The following is a 15,592-nucleotide window of genomic DNA, read 5'->3' as shown; positions in this document are numbered from 1 at the left end:
TGAGCTGGTGTTCGAAGATGAGGTTGTCGTCGCAGCGTTCAAGGCCTCCTGGATGCGTGATGTCAGTTCGTTGGCGAATTCGTTGACGTCGTTGGCCGTCTGAATTCGCCTGATTGACTGCGGGGGCTCGAGCGCTTCCTGGAAGGCCTTCCAGCAGATGTGCTTCCGGAGTTGAGGCGGCGACTTGCTCGTGAGCCGGTGACCCAGCACCGCCAGGACCGGCAGATGATCCGACGATAGCTCATCCTGGACCACCTCTAGCGTGGGCTGACAAGGAAGTCCACGGTGAACCATCAGATCGATGACGTCCGGTGCTTGCATGATGTTGTCCGGGTAGTGCGTGGGCAGCTCAGGTCCCGAGACCTCGTACCCGCTGACCTCGCCGTCGTCGAAGAGTCGTCTGCCGTTCGTGCAGATGAGGTTGGAGTTCCAGGCGACGTGCTTGCAGTTCCAGTCGCCCGCCGCGAGGCTCGGGTGTGGCGAGTTCAGGAGTTGATGAACCTCTGCCACATTGAGGCTTGTGCCGGGCGGGCGATAGACTGCGTAGATGTTGAGAGGTCCGTCGATGTTGTGGACCTCGATGCCTAGAGCCTGGAATGAGCTCAACTGCAGTCTGGGCAGTGGATTGTGGACGACTCTTCTTCTCACGATGACAGCCAGTCCTCGGTAAGGCCGGTTAGGGCAGGCTTCGTCCTGGCGGTAAACGAAGTACCCGGGAAAGTTGGCACGATCACCGGGTCCCAGGAACGTCTCGCAGATCAGCGCCACGTCGATGTTCTGTTCGCGTAGGAGGTGCTTGAGAAAGGGGCTCTTGTGCTTGAGCCCCTGAGCATTCCAAAAGAGGATCCTCATCATTGTTTGAGTCGCAGCAGCTCGGTGATGCCCCTGACGATAGCGTCAGTGGGGTCGTTGTCCGCTTGCAATGCGACCAGGACGTTTGTGAGGATCTTGATTGAAATTTCCAAAACTGACGATGATGCAGCTGGTGACTCCTTGTTCGGTCGCTTCTCCTTCTTCGCCTGCTTCCCTCCAGGGGTGGTTGCAGGCAGAGTTGGAGTTGCGACCTCGGCGGTGTTCGCTTGAAGAGTAGGAGGCGCTTCCGCCTTCCTCCCTTTTCCTCGGTTCTTCTTCCTCTTCTTTTTATTCGATGCAGGCGCCTTCGACTGCCTGTCGATAGGGTTGTTAGCCGGGGCCATCAGCGTTGTCGCTGTTGCCTCGGCTGAGACTGTGGTGCGGTCCACAACTTCGGCCGTCCTCGAGGTAGCCATGGATTCCTTTTTGCTGGCAGTAGTGCAGGCCACAGTGCCAGCTTTCTTGTTCCTGGCTTCTCTCTTGAAGATGGGGCAAGAGGTTTTGTTGGCCGGGTGCGCGCCGCCGCAGTTGGCGCACGTGGGAGGCTCCTCGACCGGCCTAGGGCAGTCCTTGGCCGTGTGTTCCTCCCCGCACCTGACGCAGGCTAGCTTCCTGTGGCAGCCGTGGCTCGAGTGCCGGAACTGCTGACACCTGTGGCACTGTGCTGGGCCCTTCTTCCCTCGCCAGGCCTCGATCTTCACTCCGGGCATGCATAGGAGTTCTGTGATGCCGTATATTCCCGGCGTCACGTTGGGCGTCCTTTTGAGGATAGCCAGGAAAATGCAGCCTGGCCTTCCTTTCCTGGCGTTTATCGGACGCACATACTCCGGAGTGTATCCTAGGCTGCGGAGCTCCTCTTCGATCTCCTCGGCTGCTGTGGACACCGGCAGACCTCGTATAGCGACCTTCACGCTCTTGTCAGCTGGTAGCGAGTAGGAGAACCAGGAGATTTTCTCCGATGACTCCAGCTCGCTGAGGAAGCGCTGAGTCGCTCTATACTCAGCCTCGGTTTTCGGGGTAAATCGTACCCCCTTTCCGTAAGGGCGAGCGTTCGGCGTGTGTCCTAGCTTATCGCGGAGGCGCCTGATGTGCTGGGTCCAATTAGGGAAGAACTCCACCACCAGGGGCGGGAAGTTTGTGCTCTTCCTCGCCGGTTGGCTGTTCCCCGAACCGGAGCTTCGGGCATCCGGCGCGCTCGGCGCATTTGCCTGGGCTTGAGGTGTGGGTGCTCGGGATGGAGAAGCTCGAAGGGCGTCAGCGAATGATCGCGGCGGCGTGTCGACCTGCATCTGTTGCTGCGGTGAATCTGAGGGGGCTGCGTCGGGGCAGTGACGCTTCGCTTCTTCTGCTACAGAGCTATCGTCGCTTGCCGCTGAGAGTTGCCTCCTCCTTGGGTTGGTGGGAGCTTGCGTCGCCTCCTGGGGGCTGGTGTCATGCTGAATGGCCTCTCGCTGGTTGCTCAGGTGTTGTTTGAGCACCCTGATGCAGTCTTCAGACATGAGACCGCTTCTCTCAAGGCGGTCTGCGATCTTCATATTTGTCTGGAGCCTGGCTTCAGGGGACAGTTTCCGAAGGTCTGTCGCCGATCCGGCTCTCTGCAGGACTTCCAATGAAGCGGAGCGCCCTTTGGATCCGGCAAGGTTACTTGCTCCCGACCTGTTGGGCGTCGGCGTGCTGCGCAGCGCTACCGAAGTGGCGATGGCACGCGGTATGGCGGTGTTGCGCGCGGTGCTTGTTGCGCCAGACACATTTGCGCGTTGTTCGGCCTGCCCTCGTGTGCAGGCTCCCGGAGTGGCGCTGATTGGTCCGGGTACTCTCGTGATGACAGAGTTGTTGTATGCCGAAGGATGCGTCGGCGGACCGGCTGGGTCCCTGCCGGCGTGATGCGTGTGGCCCTGAGAAGGGCCTTTTCGGGTTGTTGGACTTCCGTCCATGATGGATGCAACCATCCGCGACCGAAGACGGCGCCTCACTGAGCGAGCTCAGCGGGCGACCGCCGGTGTCAACGTACGGCGACTATCCCTTCGTTCGCGAAAGCGAACGGCGAAACTCGAGCGGTGCCGAGCTTCGTTTTCTTCTAAGGTCCGTGCGGTGAGATGTTGACTCGTTGGTTGCTTGCCGATCCGATATGATCTGATGATATAAAAATTTCCGGCGTTCCGGTGTTTTATCGACTTCATGTCGCTGCCCAGTTACGTCCGTCCAATAGTTACGGGACTATTCGGACCAATGAGAAGTGAGATCGTCGCCGCACGGTGGGGATAGCGACCGATAAACAAGCAAAAGCCCCCCCCCCCCCCCCCCCCGCACATCGACGTATGAAAAAAAATAATAAATAATAATAATTAAGATTAGAGTACATCTTAATCATTATTATGTGTTGATATGTATGTATTTTATGACGCTGTTACAAATTTCATAACTATGCAAGCTTTTTTTTTTTTTTTTTTTTTTTTTTATTATTCCTAATATCATCTTTTAAATTAAAAAAAAAAAAAAAAAAATTCTCGTTTCACAGTATTAGTAATTACAATAATATTACTCCTCCGAAACGGCTGGATTTTTATGAAATTTTGTTTGCATATCTTATATTTATTGTCTGAGAATCGGCCAACGTTTATTTTTCATACCCCTAATTTATATTGGGTTTAATAAGATTTATAGCATATTTATACGCTATTGTTCGAGTGATATAACATTTAATTCGTAAGAAAATTAAGGCGTGTGTGCTGTGTGTATTATTCTATGTTTGCACGAGAAGGTTTTACGTGCTGCTAAAGAAATAATGAAATAAATAATGACGTCGTCGTTACGTAAGAAACGTAGACAAAAAATTAATAATTTTTTATCGTATTTAGAAGAGATTTGTGGCCCTGAAAAGGGCCGTTTGATTTTCATAGATGTCAATTATCTCGTAGTTAATAGTTTCGCAACGAAAGAGTGACACGACGTAACGAACTATTAGCACGACGATACAGACACAGTTTAATAAATAATTAAGCCTTCTTCTCGGTCTTCTTCGGTAAGAGGACCGCTTGGATGTTCGGGAGGACACCGCCTTGTGCGATGGTGACGCCCGACAGGAGCTTGTTCAATTCCTCGTCGTTACGGATCGCCAGCTGAAGATGTCTCGGTATGATTCTGGTCTTCTTGTTGTCGCGGGCAGCGTTTCCGGCCAACTCGAGAACTTCGGCGGCGAGATATTCCATGACGGCGGCTAGGTAGACGGGAGCGCCGGCACCGACGCGTTCGGCGTAATTTCCCTTCCTCAGCAGTCTGTGTATACGACCGACCGGAAACTGAAGACCGGCGCGGTTCGAACGAGACTTTGCCTTTCCCTTCACTTTACCGCCTTTACCGCGTCCCGACATGCCGATGATATAATTTAATCGAAATAAAATACAAATAAAAGCACACTAAAAACCGATGCAGAACAGTGACGAAAGCGTCCAGTCCGGTGCGGTTGTAGCGAGAGAATTAAATTTTTTAAAACTACTCTGTCGGCTATATATAGAAATCGCCGTTTCGTCGGCGGGTAGGGATACTATAGAGTCGGAAAAAGAGACGGAACACGGCCGGCATTTATCGGTATGTATCGGTTTAATGAAACGGGGATATTAGTTACGCGAATTGTGTAAATTATTGTTGTGATAAAAGAAAATTAATAGTAATAATAATAATATATAATAAATAAATATATAATTATGTAAAAGAATGAGGGTATTACTTCAATTTTTTTTAACCGACTTCAAAAAAAGAAGGTGTTTTTTTTTTTTTTGTTTTTTTTTTTTTTTTTTTTTATTTAATATCAATTTAATCGAAAACCGATGTTTATCACGTGGTCACATTAAAATTTCATCGAGATCTGATTACAACTTTTGGAGTAATCTTTGATAATGCGAATTTACTCGATTTCGAATGTTTTCGTCTATATTCGTTAGTCGTCGATATTATTAATCGATGTCGTTTTTTTTTTTTTTTTTTTTTTTTTTTTTTTTTTCCGCCCAATAAAATGTCTTTTTTTTTTAATATACGGCAGTGACGAACGAATCTGTGATGATGCAACGACGTGTTTATTCATGATTTATTATTATTCTATACAAGTGACAAATAATAGACAGCAATTATAACTAATATTGTAAGTGATAAATGCTTTAATTAGTTGTTCTATTGTTACTGTTGTTGTTTACTTTCAATGATAATGAACGTTTGCGGATATTCTATTGTCGTAAATTGTATGATATTATCATTTTATTTTATTTTTTACTTATAGATATGTAGTAGTAACGCGAAAAAGCTTTGTTTGTATACTCGTAGCGTCTGTGTATGTGTTTATAGTATGAGATTTTTTTTTTTCTATTATTTGTTTATTTATTTTATAAATACGATTGTATGGTACACCTATTAATATATTGCGACTCTTTTTGTATATTGACGTCATATGATCGTTTGAAACGTCGCGTAGATACGTAAAAATTTACGATTGCTTTGGGAAGTTTTTGTTAGCCCTGAAAAGGGCTTTTTAGTGTGCGATTAACGCGCCGCACTCGCTTGTATCGACACCCGACTTAGTCGTCTTATTATTCTTCTTCTTCTTTTTCTTTTTCTTTTTCTTCAACATCGTCGTAGTCGTCGCAGCGACATCGCGCCAACGGACGGACGCTGCGGCCGACGGCACGATGACGACGATTACCATGATGGTGATGATGGCAACGAAACGACGACACGCCGAGCGACACCGCGAGGGCGTCGTGAGACGCGTGAAGTTGTTATTGTTGTTGTTTTAACACTTTCGTACGTCACCGGCTTACTTCTTGGCGGCGGCCGCTTTCTTAGCTGCCGCTTTCGACTTGGGCGTCGCTGCGGCTGCCTTCTTCGGTTTAGGAGCTTTTGGCTTCTTAGTGGGCGGTTTGGCACTCTTCTTCGCCTTCGACGCGGCGCCGGCCTTCGCCTTAGAAGGCGTCGCGGCGACGGCCGCCTTCTTCGGCGCCGGCTTCTTCTTAGCGGCGGCGGCTTTTTTGTCCTTAGTCGCTGCCTTCGGTTTGGACTTCGACGGCGATGACGCCGCACCGGCGGAGGCCGCGGCGGCCGCAGCGGCGGCGGCGGCAGCGGCGGCGGCGGCCTTCTTCGCGCCTCCCTTGCCTGCGGCCGAAGCGGACGAGGCTTTCTTCGATTTACCGGACGCGGCCGAAGACGAGGCGCCCTTGCCGCCCGATGCTCCGCCGCCGCTGCCGCCGGCCGGTTTCTTCGATGCGGACGATTTCGATTCGAGCTTAAACGAGCCGGAAGCGCCCTTGCCCTTCGTCTGTATGAGAGCTCCCGATTCCACGGCGCTCTTCAGATACTTCCTGATGAACGGAGCCAGCTTTTCCGAATCGACTTTGTATTGAGCGGCGATATATTTTTTGATCGCTTGCAGAGAGGAACCGCTGCGCTCTTTCAACTCTTTTATCGCGCTGTTTACCATTTCGGATGTCTTAGGGTGTGTGGGCTTAGCCTTCGGCTTCTTGGCGGCGCCGCCCGCGGCGGCCGAAGCCTTAGGCTTCTTCGCCGGGGTCGCGGGTGCTGGGGCTTCGGTCGCTACTGCTGTATCGGCCATTTTTTGTTGTTATTATTATTATTTTTCTTTTTCAATTAAAACACGCACGAACAAACTGTCACACGGATAGAACACGACTCTATTGAGAACTTTTTTACAGAAACGGACGTGTGGACGGACAGAGGTCGCTAGTAGTTCGAAGAGTATCGGCAATACCGTAAGGAGAGCCGCTACGTCGCTAGACAATTTCTCGTACGAACGCTGAAAACTTTTCACTAACAGGTATCTTTTTAAATACGATATTTTCATATTTTATTATGTACGTTTAAAGATCGATAGCACCGAGCGATACCTCGTAAGCCTGTCCGTCGGATGAGAGTCTAACTCGCCTAATAGCTCGCTCGTAGCGAATGATATCGACGTTTAATTTCGATATAGTTCAACGCGTGTACCTCGAGTCCCGTTTAAAAGTTATTTTATTCTATTAAAAACGATTAATATATTCCGATCGATCGACGGATCGAAAGCTAAGATACCTTATTAATAATCTAAAAACGCACATCGCGTATACGATAATTTTCGTACTAATTTAAGGTGTTCGAAGTCGGGCCTCGTAAAACACGACGTTGCAACTCGACACGAGCGATGATAATACCTAAAAACAACCACCGGTACGACGAACGTATCGAATGATATTTATAAAACAAAAAAACAAAAAGAAAAAAAAAAAAAATTAAAAATAATAGTATAGGTAATTGTGTTGTCGATCCGAAGAGATTATTATCATTTACGAAAACCATTTAGTGAGTGAGTGTGTACATAATATACACGCACGAATAGGGTTAGGGCATTAATCTAAGCGAGCGAAACGGTATTTTCCTTCGAATGCTATATATGTATGTATATTATAACTTAAGCTAGAAATAGGAAAGCGAGATCTCTATAGGAGGTACAAGTCTAATTTAATTTTTACAAAATATACGTACTACGTAATATATCGTTTGTAGTAGAACGAAAACGTATGAGACTCGTATTCTTCCTTCATTTGTAAATATCGCAAGTTAACGTGTATGTATTATTAGAAATAAAGAGTCCCGAGAGGAAATACATGATACTTATTGACATAATAATTATGAAAACAATAATACATACATACGATCTATTATTATTATTTTTGATTTAATTTCATAAATATAAGTAGGTAGGTAGGTACGTGTTCGTTATTATTTCAAAAGTAGGTAAGTAAAAGTTCAAAGAGAGAAAGAAAATAATTTGTTTTGGTAATGATATGTGATAAAAAGAGACGTCTTAGATCGTTAGAAACGTTCGCTAACGTTCAATCGAGCGTGTGTGAAGGAATCATGTGCGGCCCTGAAAAGGGCCTTTTTTTTATTGAAATCATTCGTATTTCAAGTAACAAGAAATACGAATAATAGTATTTAGTCGTTAGTCTAACCGCCGAAACCGTAGAGGGTGCGACCCTGACGTTTGAGGGCGTAAACGACGTCCATAGCGGTCACGGTCTTCCTCTTGGCGTGCTCGGTGTAGGTGACGGCGTCACGGATGACGTTCTCGAGGAACACTTTGAGCACGCCGCGGGTCTCTTCGTATATCAGACCGGAGATACGTTTCACTCCTCCTCTGCGCGCCAGACGACGGATGGCGGGCTTCGTGATACCTTGGATGTTATCACGGAGAACCTTCCTGTGTCTCTTCGCGCCTCCTTTTCCCAGACCCTTTCCACCTTTACCGCGGCCGGTCATTGTTTCGTTAACTTGTTTTGATTTTAAGATTCAGCTCGAAATTCGTCCGTCCGTCGAGTCCTGACGACGATCAGTTAGTGTTTTTCGATCGCACCGTTGCGCTATATTTATAGACATCGCTCTCTCGCCGTCGTCGGAGGGACCTAATTGCCGTGGCTCGGGGTGGGGATGGAGGGTAGCGAGGGGCGTCGCGGGGCGAGGCGGTGTGTGTTTCGTTGGCGATCTCCAATCTCGGATTTTAGGTAAAGAAACATACGTGTATTATAATATTTTCATTGTTATTATTATTTTGTATTTTCTATTTCGATTATCAGTCTTATTTTATATTTAATCGTGGTAGGAAGGAATCGGATGATGAAAATTATTTCTAATAATAATATAATAAATAGCTCTCGCTATATCTACCTAGTTCGATGTTCGTGTTTTTTTTTTTTTTTTTTTTTAATTTTTGTAGTGTGAAAGGATTTACTTTCATTACCTATATATTTCCTCTTTTCTTTAGTGCTAAAGATTATTATATTATATATAATACATACATTTATTTTGTTTACTTATAGTATTTGTATAATGATACTAGTTAAGAGACAGGTATTGACGTATGAACGTTTGAAACAAACAAAAGTCATAATTACGTATAGAAATATATGATTGGCCCTGAAAAGGGCCTTTTTGTTTTATTTTTTTGTTTTTTCTCGATGTAGACGGTAAAACCGTCCGAGGAAGAAGAAGAACGTGTCGAAATTTACGCACGTTCTCCACGGATCCTGCGCGCCAGTTGAATATCTTTGGGCATGATCGTGACGCGTTTGGCGTGAATGGCGCACAGGTTAGTGTCTTCGAATAGACCGACCAGGTAGGCTTCGCTGGCTTCCTGCAGCGCCATAACCGCCGAACTCTGGAATCGCAGATCAGTCTTGAAATCTTGACGATCTCACGGACGAGACGTTGGAATGGCAGTTTGCGAATCAGAAGTTCCGTGCTCTTTTGGTAACGACGGATCTCGCGAAGGGCGACCGTACCGGGCCTGTAACGATGCGGCTTCTTGACTCCTCCGGTGGCGGGCGCGCTCTTACGAGCGGCCTTCGTTGCGAGCTGCTTGCGCGGCGCCTTGCCGCCGGTAGATTTACGAGCAGTCTGCTTAGTACGAGCCATAGCTGAGAGAGATACTAATGAAAAGCTTTCTCGGTAAACGAAAAACTCAAAACGAGAGACGACACTAGTTCGCGGCGTCAACTTCGGAGAGCGAATGAAGCGACGAAACGACGATTCCGCTCTTTTATAGGTTTTACGTATATATAGACGAGTAGGGAACGTACGTATCCGCGCGACTCTTTCGCTCTCTTTCTTTCAGTTATCGTTTGACACCATGTTATTCGTGTTTTTTTTTAATTTATTTATTTATTTATTTTTTTCGTATGATATATGCAGAATTAAACGTTAATTTCGTCCTGACAAGTAAAATATTCGATGGTACGTACGTACGTACGTACGTACGTACGTACGTACGTACGATTAATTCTTTATTTATTTTCGTTTTATTAATCGATTTATACCTTATTATTTATCAATTTATATATATAATTATAATATTTTATGTAAAATATATATATATATATATATATATATATATATATATATATATATATAAGATATATGTGTGTGTGTGTGTGTATTTTTTTTTTTTTTTTTTTTTATGTAGCTAGTCATTAATAATAAGAGAGAAGCGCAATAATAATGTAAATAAAACGATCGTTTGTATCATTGTCATTATGTCGCCCAACGTCTGCGTGCGACACAATACGACTGTCGTTTAAAAAACATATTAAAAGATTATAATTATATAATAAATTTAAGAATATATATATATATACACATACATACGTTGTTTATGTTTATATATTTTATTCATTTATTATGTATTATGTATGTAAACGCAAATTGAGTGAATATTATAGTAGTTATTGACGTCGTCGATTCGAAGAGAAACATTAAATCAGTAACACATTTATGAAATCTTTAGTGGCCCTGAAAAGGGCCTTTTTTTTTTTGTCTAAGCAGGCACACGATAATTATATCATGCGCTGCTCTTTTCAAGTTTTTAGCGCGTTCACTTGGAGCTCGTGTACTTCGTGACGGCCTTTGTTCCTTCACTGACGGCGTGCTTAGCGAGCTCGCCGGGCAGGAGCAGCCTCACGGAGGTCTGGACCTCCCTCGAGGTGATCGTGGATCTCTTGTTGTAGTGAGCGAGACGCGAAGCTTCGGCGGCGATGCGTTCGAAGATGTCGTTCACGAAAGAGTTCATGATAGACATGGCCTTGCTCGAGATACCGGTATCGGGATGGACTTGCTTGAGAACTTTATAGATATAGATGGCGTAACTCTCCTTCCTCTTGTGCTTCTTCTTCTTTTTGTCCGACTTAGAGATGTTCTTCTGGGCTTTGCCAGATTTCTTAGCGGCTTTCCCGCTTGTCTTGGGCGGCATGGTATAATAATTATTACGTGGTGCGTACCGTTACGAGGACTAGACTCGAATGATATAAAAATCGCTAGTGGTCTTCTCACACTACCCGATGAGGGGGTGTGGGGAATTGTGTCGCAAGATCCTAGATCTTTTTCACAAAGTTTCTACCGCCACCTATCAATATAGGTGGGTCCTTGGATTGGGCTATAAAAGAGTAGCCGCGTGGGACTCTGAATTGGGTGAAAGGAGTGGAGTGGAGTGGTGTAGGATGGGAGGCGGGATGGGAAGGAAGCAATGTGGTGCGTGAGACCCTTCTCCAGTGAGGTCAAGACCCAGCCGGGTGAGACCCACGGTAGCCCCGTGGGAGGCCCAGCTAGATCGACCGTCTAACCGGAGTTAGGTACTCACACCATTGCGTGGGAACGAGGAGAGGTTCCGCGGGAGAGCTCGACGATCCGGTGGTCTTGCGTGCCACGGTGCGATGTTCTTGATGTGCGGTGCGTCCGATGCATCCGCACGAGAGAACATCGATTTGGCTAGGCGGACCACGAAGTCCTCCAGACTCTCGATCTTCAGGTCCCTTTGAAGGGTCGAGTTTTTCACGCACCAGGGTGCGTTTGTGATGTAGCGCAGCGTCTTCGACTGCTGCGCTTGGAGGCTCCTTTTGTTGGTGTCGCTGAGAAGGGCGTACCAGGCTGGCGCGGCGTACGTGAGGCGTGATCTCACGAACGTTTTATAGAGGCCCAGCTTGGTTTTGAGCGGGAGTCTTGACTGTAACAGCGGTCGCAGAGCTGACATTGTGGATTTAGTCTTCCCAATCACTATCTTAGTGTGGCCGGACATGGTCAGTCGGCGGTCGATCGTAATACCGAGGTACTTGACCGCCTCCTGCCATTGGATGTTATTCCCCTCGAAGCGAAGCAGGGGCGCCATCGGGCGTGAGCCCACCGATAGCGCCTGCGTCTTGTCCACGTTAATGGTCAACCTCCACTTGGAGAGCCAGTCGGGGAGAGCGTCGAGAGTTTCCTGCATCTTGGCAACTGCGCGTCTCGTCTTGATGGACGTCGCTATGTACGCAGCGTCGTCGGCGTAGAGAGCCAATGTGGTTCCATCGGTGTTCGGGATGTCATTTGTGTACAGCGCGTACAACGTCGGAGACAGGCAGCTGCCTTGCGGGACACCAGCAGCAACTGGGTACAGGTTGGACGTGGTTCTCTCGATCTTCACTCTGAAACTCCTGCTCTCCAGGAAGGATGAGATCACCCTAACTATGCGACGAGGAGTGGCCGTGGTTGTCAGTTTGTAAAGCAGCCCAGGGTGCCATACACGGTCGAACGCTTTCTCGATATCGAGAAAGACAGCGACAGCTTTCTCCCTTTTGTTGGCAGTAGCCGTCAGCAGGTGCATCACTCTTGAGAGTTGTAGCGTGGTGCTATGTTCCGCTCGGAAACCGAATTGTTCGGGGCGAAGTTCCACGTGCTGCGATAACCGCTGCAGCAGAAGACGCTCGAATACTTTGGAGATGGCTGGCAGCAGGGTGATGGGGCGATAGCTCCCAGGTTTCAGGATGTTCTTCCCGGGCTTAGGTAGCATGGTCACGAGTCCTATCTTCCAAGCGTCGGGGAATTGTCCCGTTCGCAGAATCCCGTTGAACAGGCGCGTCACTGCCGCTACCGTGCTCCGCGGTAGGTGTCGCAGGGTCCTGTTGTCGACGCTATCCGCTCCCGGCGCCTTCCTCGGCTTGGACTTCGATATGACCCGTTGTACCATGCCCGGTGAGATGACGAAGGGGTCTTCGTCAGGAGCTATCGGTGCCGCGAAGTATTCGGTCAGGTGTCTCTCGACCTCCGCCGTGTGGTCTGGAGCTGAGTCCGGGTTGGGCTGGAACTGCAGCTTCAGGTGTTTCGCAAAGATCTCGGCGCGTTCCTCAGCGCGGTACTTGAGCGTGCCGTCTTCGTCCCGAAGTGGTCGGACAGGAGTCGTTGAGTTGGTCAGCTGTCTGCACAGCTTGAAGATGGATGTTCTGTCTTCCGAGGCGTCCTCCAATCGTTTCTCCCAGCACTCCGTGGCGTGGGACTCCAACAGTGCCTTAACTCTCCAGGCAAGCCTGTTGAGTTGAGTCTTCAGGTTAGGGTCCCTGTTGCCCTGCCACCTTCTCCTGAGTCGCCTCTTCTCCTGAATCAGGTGATGAATGTGCTGGGGTAGCGGCGATAGCTGGTATGAGCTGGTGTTCGAGGTTGAGGTTGTCGTCGCAGTGTCCAAGGCCTCCTGGATGCGTGACGTCAGTTCGTTGGCGAATTCGTTGACGTCGTTGGCCGTCTGAATTCGCCTGATTGACTGCGGGGGCTCGAGCGCTTCCTGGAAGGCCTTCCAGCAGATGTGCTTCCGGAGTTGAGGCGGCGACTTGCTCGTGAGCCGGTGACCCAGCACCGCCAGGACCGGCAAATGATCCGACGATAGCTCATCCTGGACCACCTCTAGCGTGGGCTGACAAGGAAGTCCACGGTGAACCATCAGATCGATGACGTCCGGTGCTTGCGTGATGTTGTCCGGGTAGTGCGTGGGCAGCTCAGGTCCCGAGACCTCGTACCCGCTGACCTCGCCGTCGTCGAAGAGTCGTCTGCCGTTCGCGCAGATGAGGTTGGAGTTCCAGGCGACGTGCTTGCAGTTCCAGTCGCCCGCCGCGAGGCTCGGGTGTGGCGAGTTCAGGAGTTGATGAACCTCTGCCACATTGAGGCTTGTGCCGGGCGGGCGATAGACTGCGTAGATGTTGAGAGGTCCGTCGATGTTGTGGACCTCGATGCCTAGAGCCTGGAATGAGCTCAACTGCAGTCTGGGCAGTGGATTGTGGACGACTCTTCTTCTCACGATGACAGCCAGTCCTCGGTAAGGCCGGTTAGGGCAGGCTTCGTCCTGGCGGTAAACGAAGTACCCGGGAAAGTTGGCACGATCACCGGGTCCCAGGAACGTCTCGCAGATCAGCGCCACGTCGATGTTCTGTTCGCGTAGGAGGTGCTTGAGAAAGGGGCTCTTGTGCTTGAGCCCCTGAGCATTCCAAAAGAGGATCCTCATCATTGTTTGAGTCGCAGCAGCTCGGTGATGCCCCTGACGATAGCGTCAGTGGGGTCGTTGTCCGCTTGCAATGCGACCAGGACGTTTGTGAGGATCTTGATTGAGATTTCCAAAACTGACGATGATGCAGCTGGTGACTCCTTGTTCGGTCGCTTCTCCTTCTTCGCCTGCTTCCCTCCAGGGGTGGTTGCAGGCAGAGTTGGGGTTGCGACCTCGGCGGTGTTCGCTTGAGGAGTAGGAGGCGCTTCCGCTTTCCTCCCTTTTCCTCGGTTCTTCTTCCTCTTCTTTTTATTCGATGCAGGCGCCTTCGACTGCCTGTCGATAGGGTTGTTAGCCGGGGCCATCAGCGTTGTCGCTGTTGCCTCGGCTGAGACTGTGGTGCGGTCCACAACTTCGGCCGTCCTCGAGGTAGCCATGGATTCCTTTTTGCTGGCAGTAGTGCAGGCCACAGTGCCAGCTTTCTTGTTCCTGGCTTCTCTCTTGAAGATGGGGCAAGAGGTTTTGTTGGCCGGGTGCGCGCCGCCGCAGTTGGCGCACGTGGGAGGCTCCTCGACCGGCCTAGGGCAGTCCTTGGCCGTGTGTTCCTCCCCGCACCTGACGCAGGCTAGCTTCCTGTGGCAGCCGTGGCTCGAGTGCCGGAACTGCTGACACCTGTGGCACTGTGCTGGGCCCTTCTTCCCTCGCCAGGCCTCGATCTTCACTCCGGGCATGCATAGGAGTTCTGTGATGCCGTATATTCCCGGCGTCACGTTGGGCGTCCTTTTGAGGATAGCCAGGAAAATGCAGCCTGGCCTTCCTTTCCTGGCGTTTATCGGACGCACATACTCCGGAGTGTATCCTAGGCTGCGGAGCTCCTCTTCGATCTCCTCGGCTGCTGTGGACACCGGCAGACCTCGTATAGCGACCTTCACGCTCTTGTCAGCTGGTAGCGAGTAGGAGAACCAGGAGATTTTCTCCGATGACTCCAGCTCGCTGAGGAAGCGCTGAGTCGCTCTATACTCAGCCTCGGTTTTCGGGGTAAATCGTACCCCCTTCCCGTAAGGGCGAGCGTTCGGTGTGTGTCCTAACTTATCGCGGAGGCGCCTGATGTGCTGGGTCCAATTCGGGAAGAACTCCACCACCAGAGGCGGGAAGTTTGTGGTCTTCCTCGCCGGTTGGCTATTCCCCGAACCGGAGCTTCGTGCATCCGGCGCGCTCGACGCAATTGCCTGCGCTTGAGGTGTGGGTGCTCGGGATGGAGGAGCACGAAGAGCGTCAGCAAATGATAACGGCGGCGTGTCGACCTGCATCTGTTGCTGCGGTGATTCAGAGGGGGCTGCGTCGGGGCAGTGACGCTTCGCTTCTTCTGCTGAAGAGCTATCGTCGCTTGCCGCTGAGAGTTGCCTCCTCCTTGGGTTGGTGGAAGCTTGCGTCGACTCCTGGGGGCTGGTGTCATGCTGAATGGCTTCTCGCTGGTTGCTCAGGTGCTGCTTGAGCACCCTGATACAGTCTTCTGACATGAGACCGCTTTTTTCAAGGCGGTCTGCGATCTTCATATTTGTCTGGAGCCTGGCTTCAGGGGACAGTTTCCAAAGATCTGTCGCTGATCCGGTTCTCTGCAGGACTTCCAATGAAGCGGAGCGCCCTTTAGATCCGGCAAGGTTGCTTGCTCCCGACCTGTTGGGCGTCGGCGTGCTGCGCAGCGCTACCGAAGTGGCGATGGCACGCGGTATAGCGGTGTTGCGCGCGGTGCTTGTTGCGCCAGACACACTTGCGCGTTGTTCGGCCTGCCCTCGTGTGCAGGCTCCCGGAGTGGCGCTGATTGGTCCGGGTACTCTCGTGATGACAGAGTTGTTGTATGTCGAAGGATGCGTCGGCGGACCGGCTGGGTCCCTGCCGGCGTGATGCGTGTGGCCCTGAGAAGGG

The 15,592-nt window shown here is 49.8% G+C and overlaps 4 protein-coding genes and 1 pseudogene across 4 annotated transcripts; all 5 read right to left on the bottom strand.

Annotated features, from left to right (window-relative positions):
- Positions 1 to 3,429: 3,429 nt before the first annotated feature.
- Positions 3,430 to 4,565, bottom strand: LOC123667135 (histone H2A). Its single transcript, XM_045601110.1, has one exon. It carries the CDS (start codon positions 4,221 to 4,223, stop codon positions 3,849 to 3,851), a length of 375 nt encoding a protein of 124 aa, XP_045457066.1. The 5' UTR covers positions 4,224 to 4,565; the 3' UTR covers positions 3,430 to 3,848.
- A 411-nt stretch (positions 4,566 to 4,976) lies between these two features.
- Positions 4,977 to 7,571, bottom strand: LOC123667127 (histone H1B-like). The gene has a single exon (XM_045601103.1). The coding sequence runs from the start codon at positions 6,449 to 6,451 to the stop codon at positions 5,660 to 5,662; it is 792 nt and encodes a 263-aa protein (XP_045457059.1). The 5' UTR covers positions 6,452 to 7,571; the 3' UTR covers positions 4,977 to 5,659.
- A 95-nt stretch (positions 7,572 to 7,666) lies between these two features.
- LOC123667147 (histone H4) lies at positions 7,667 to 8,372 on the bottom strand. The gene has a single exon (XM_045601122.1). The coding sequence runs from the start codon at positions 8,152 to 8,154 to the stop codon at positions 7,843 to 7,845; it is 312 nt and encodes a 103-aa protein (XP_045457078.1). The 5' UTR covers positions 8,155 to 8,372; the 3' UTR covers positions 7,667 to 7,842.
- Positions 8,373 to 8,671: 299 nt separating this feature from the next.
- Positions 8,672 to 9,399, bottom strand: LOC123667128 (annotated as a pseudogene).
- A 633-nt stretch (positions 9,400 to 10,032) lies between these two features.
- On the bottom strand, positions 10,033 to 10,694 carry LOC123667145 (histone H2B). Its single transcript, XM_045601119.1, has one exon. It carries the CDS (start codon positions 10,634 to 10,636, stop codon positions 10,262 to 10,264), a length of 375 nt encoding a protein of 124 aa, XP_045457075.1. The 5' UTR covers positions 10,637 to 10,694; the 3' UTR covers positions 10,033 to 10,261.
- Positions 10,695 to 15,592: the final 4,898 nt, after the last annotated feature.

The sequence above is a fragment of the Melitaea cinxia genome, chromosome 27 (assembly GCF_905220565.1).
Source record: "Melitaea cinxia chromosome 27, ilMelCinx1.1, whole genome shotgun sequence".
Taxonomy (NCBI): domain Eukaryota; kingdom Metazoa; phylum Arthropoda; class Insecta; order Lepidoptera; family Nymphalidae; genus Melitaea; species Melitaea cinxia.
This window is presented reverse-complemented; position numbering and strand designations above follow the sequence as displayed.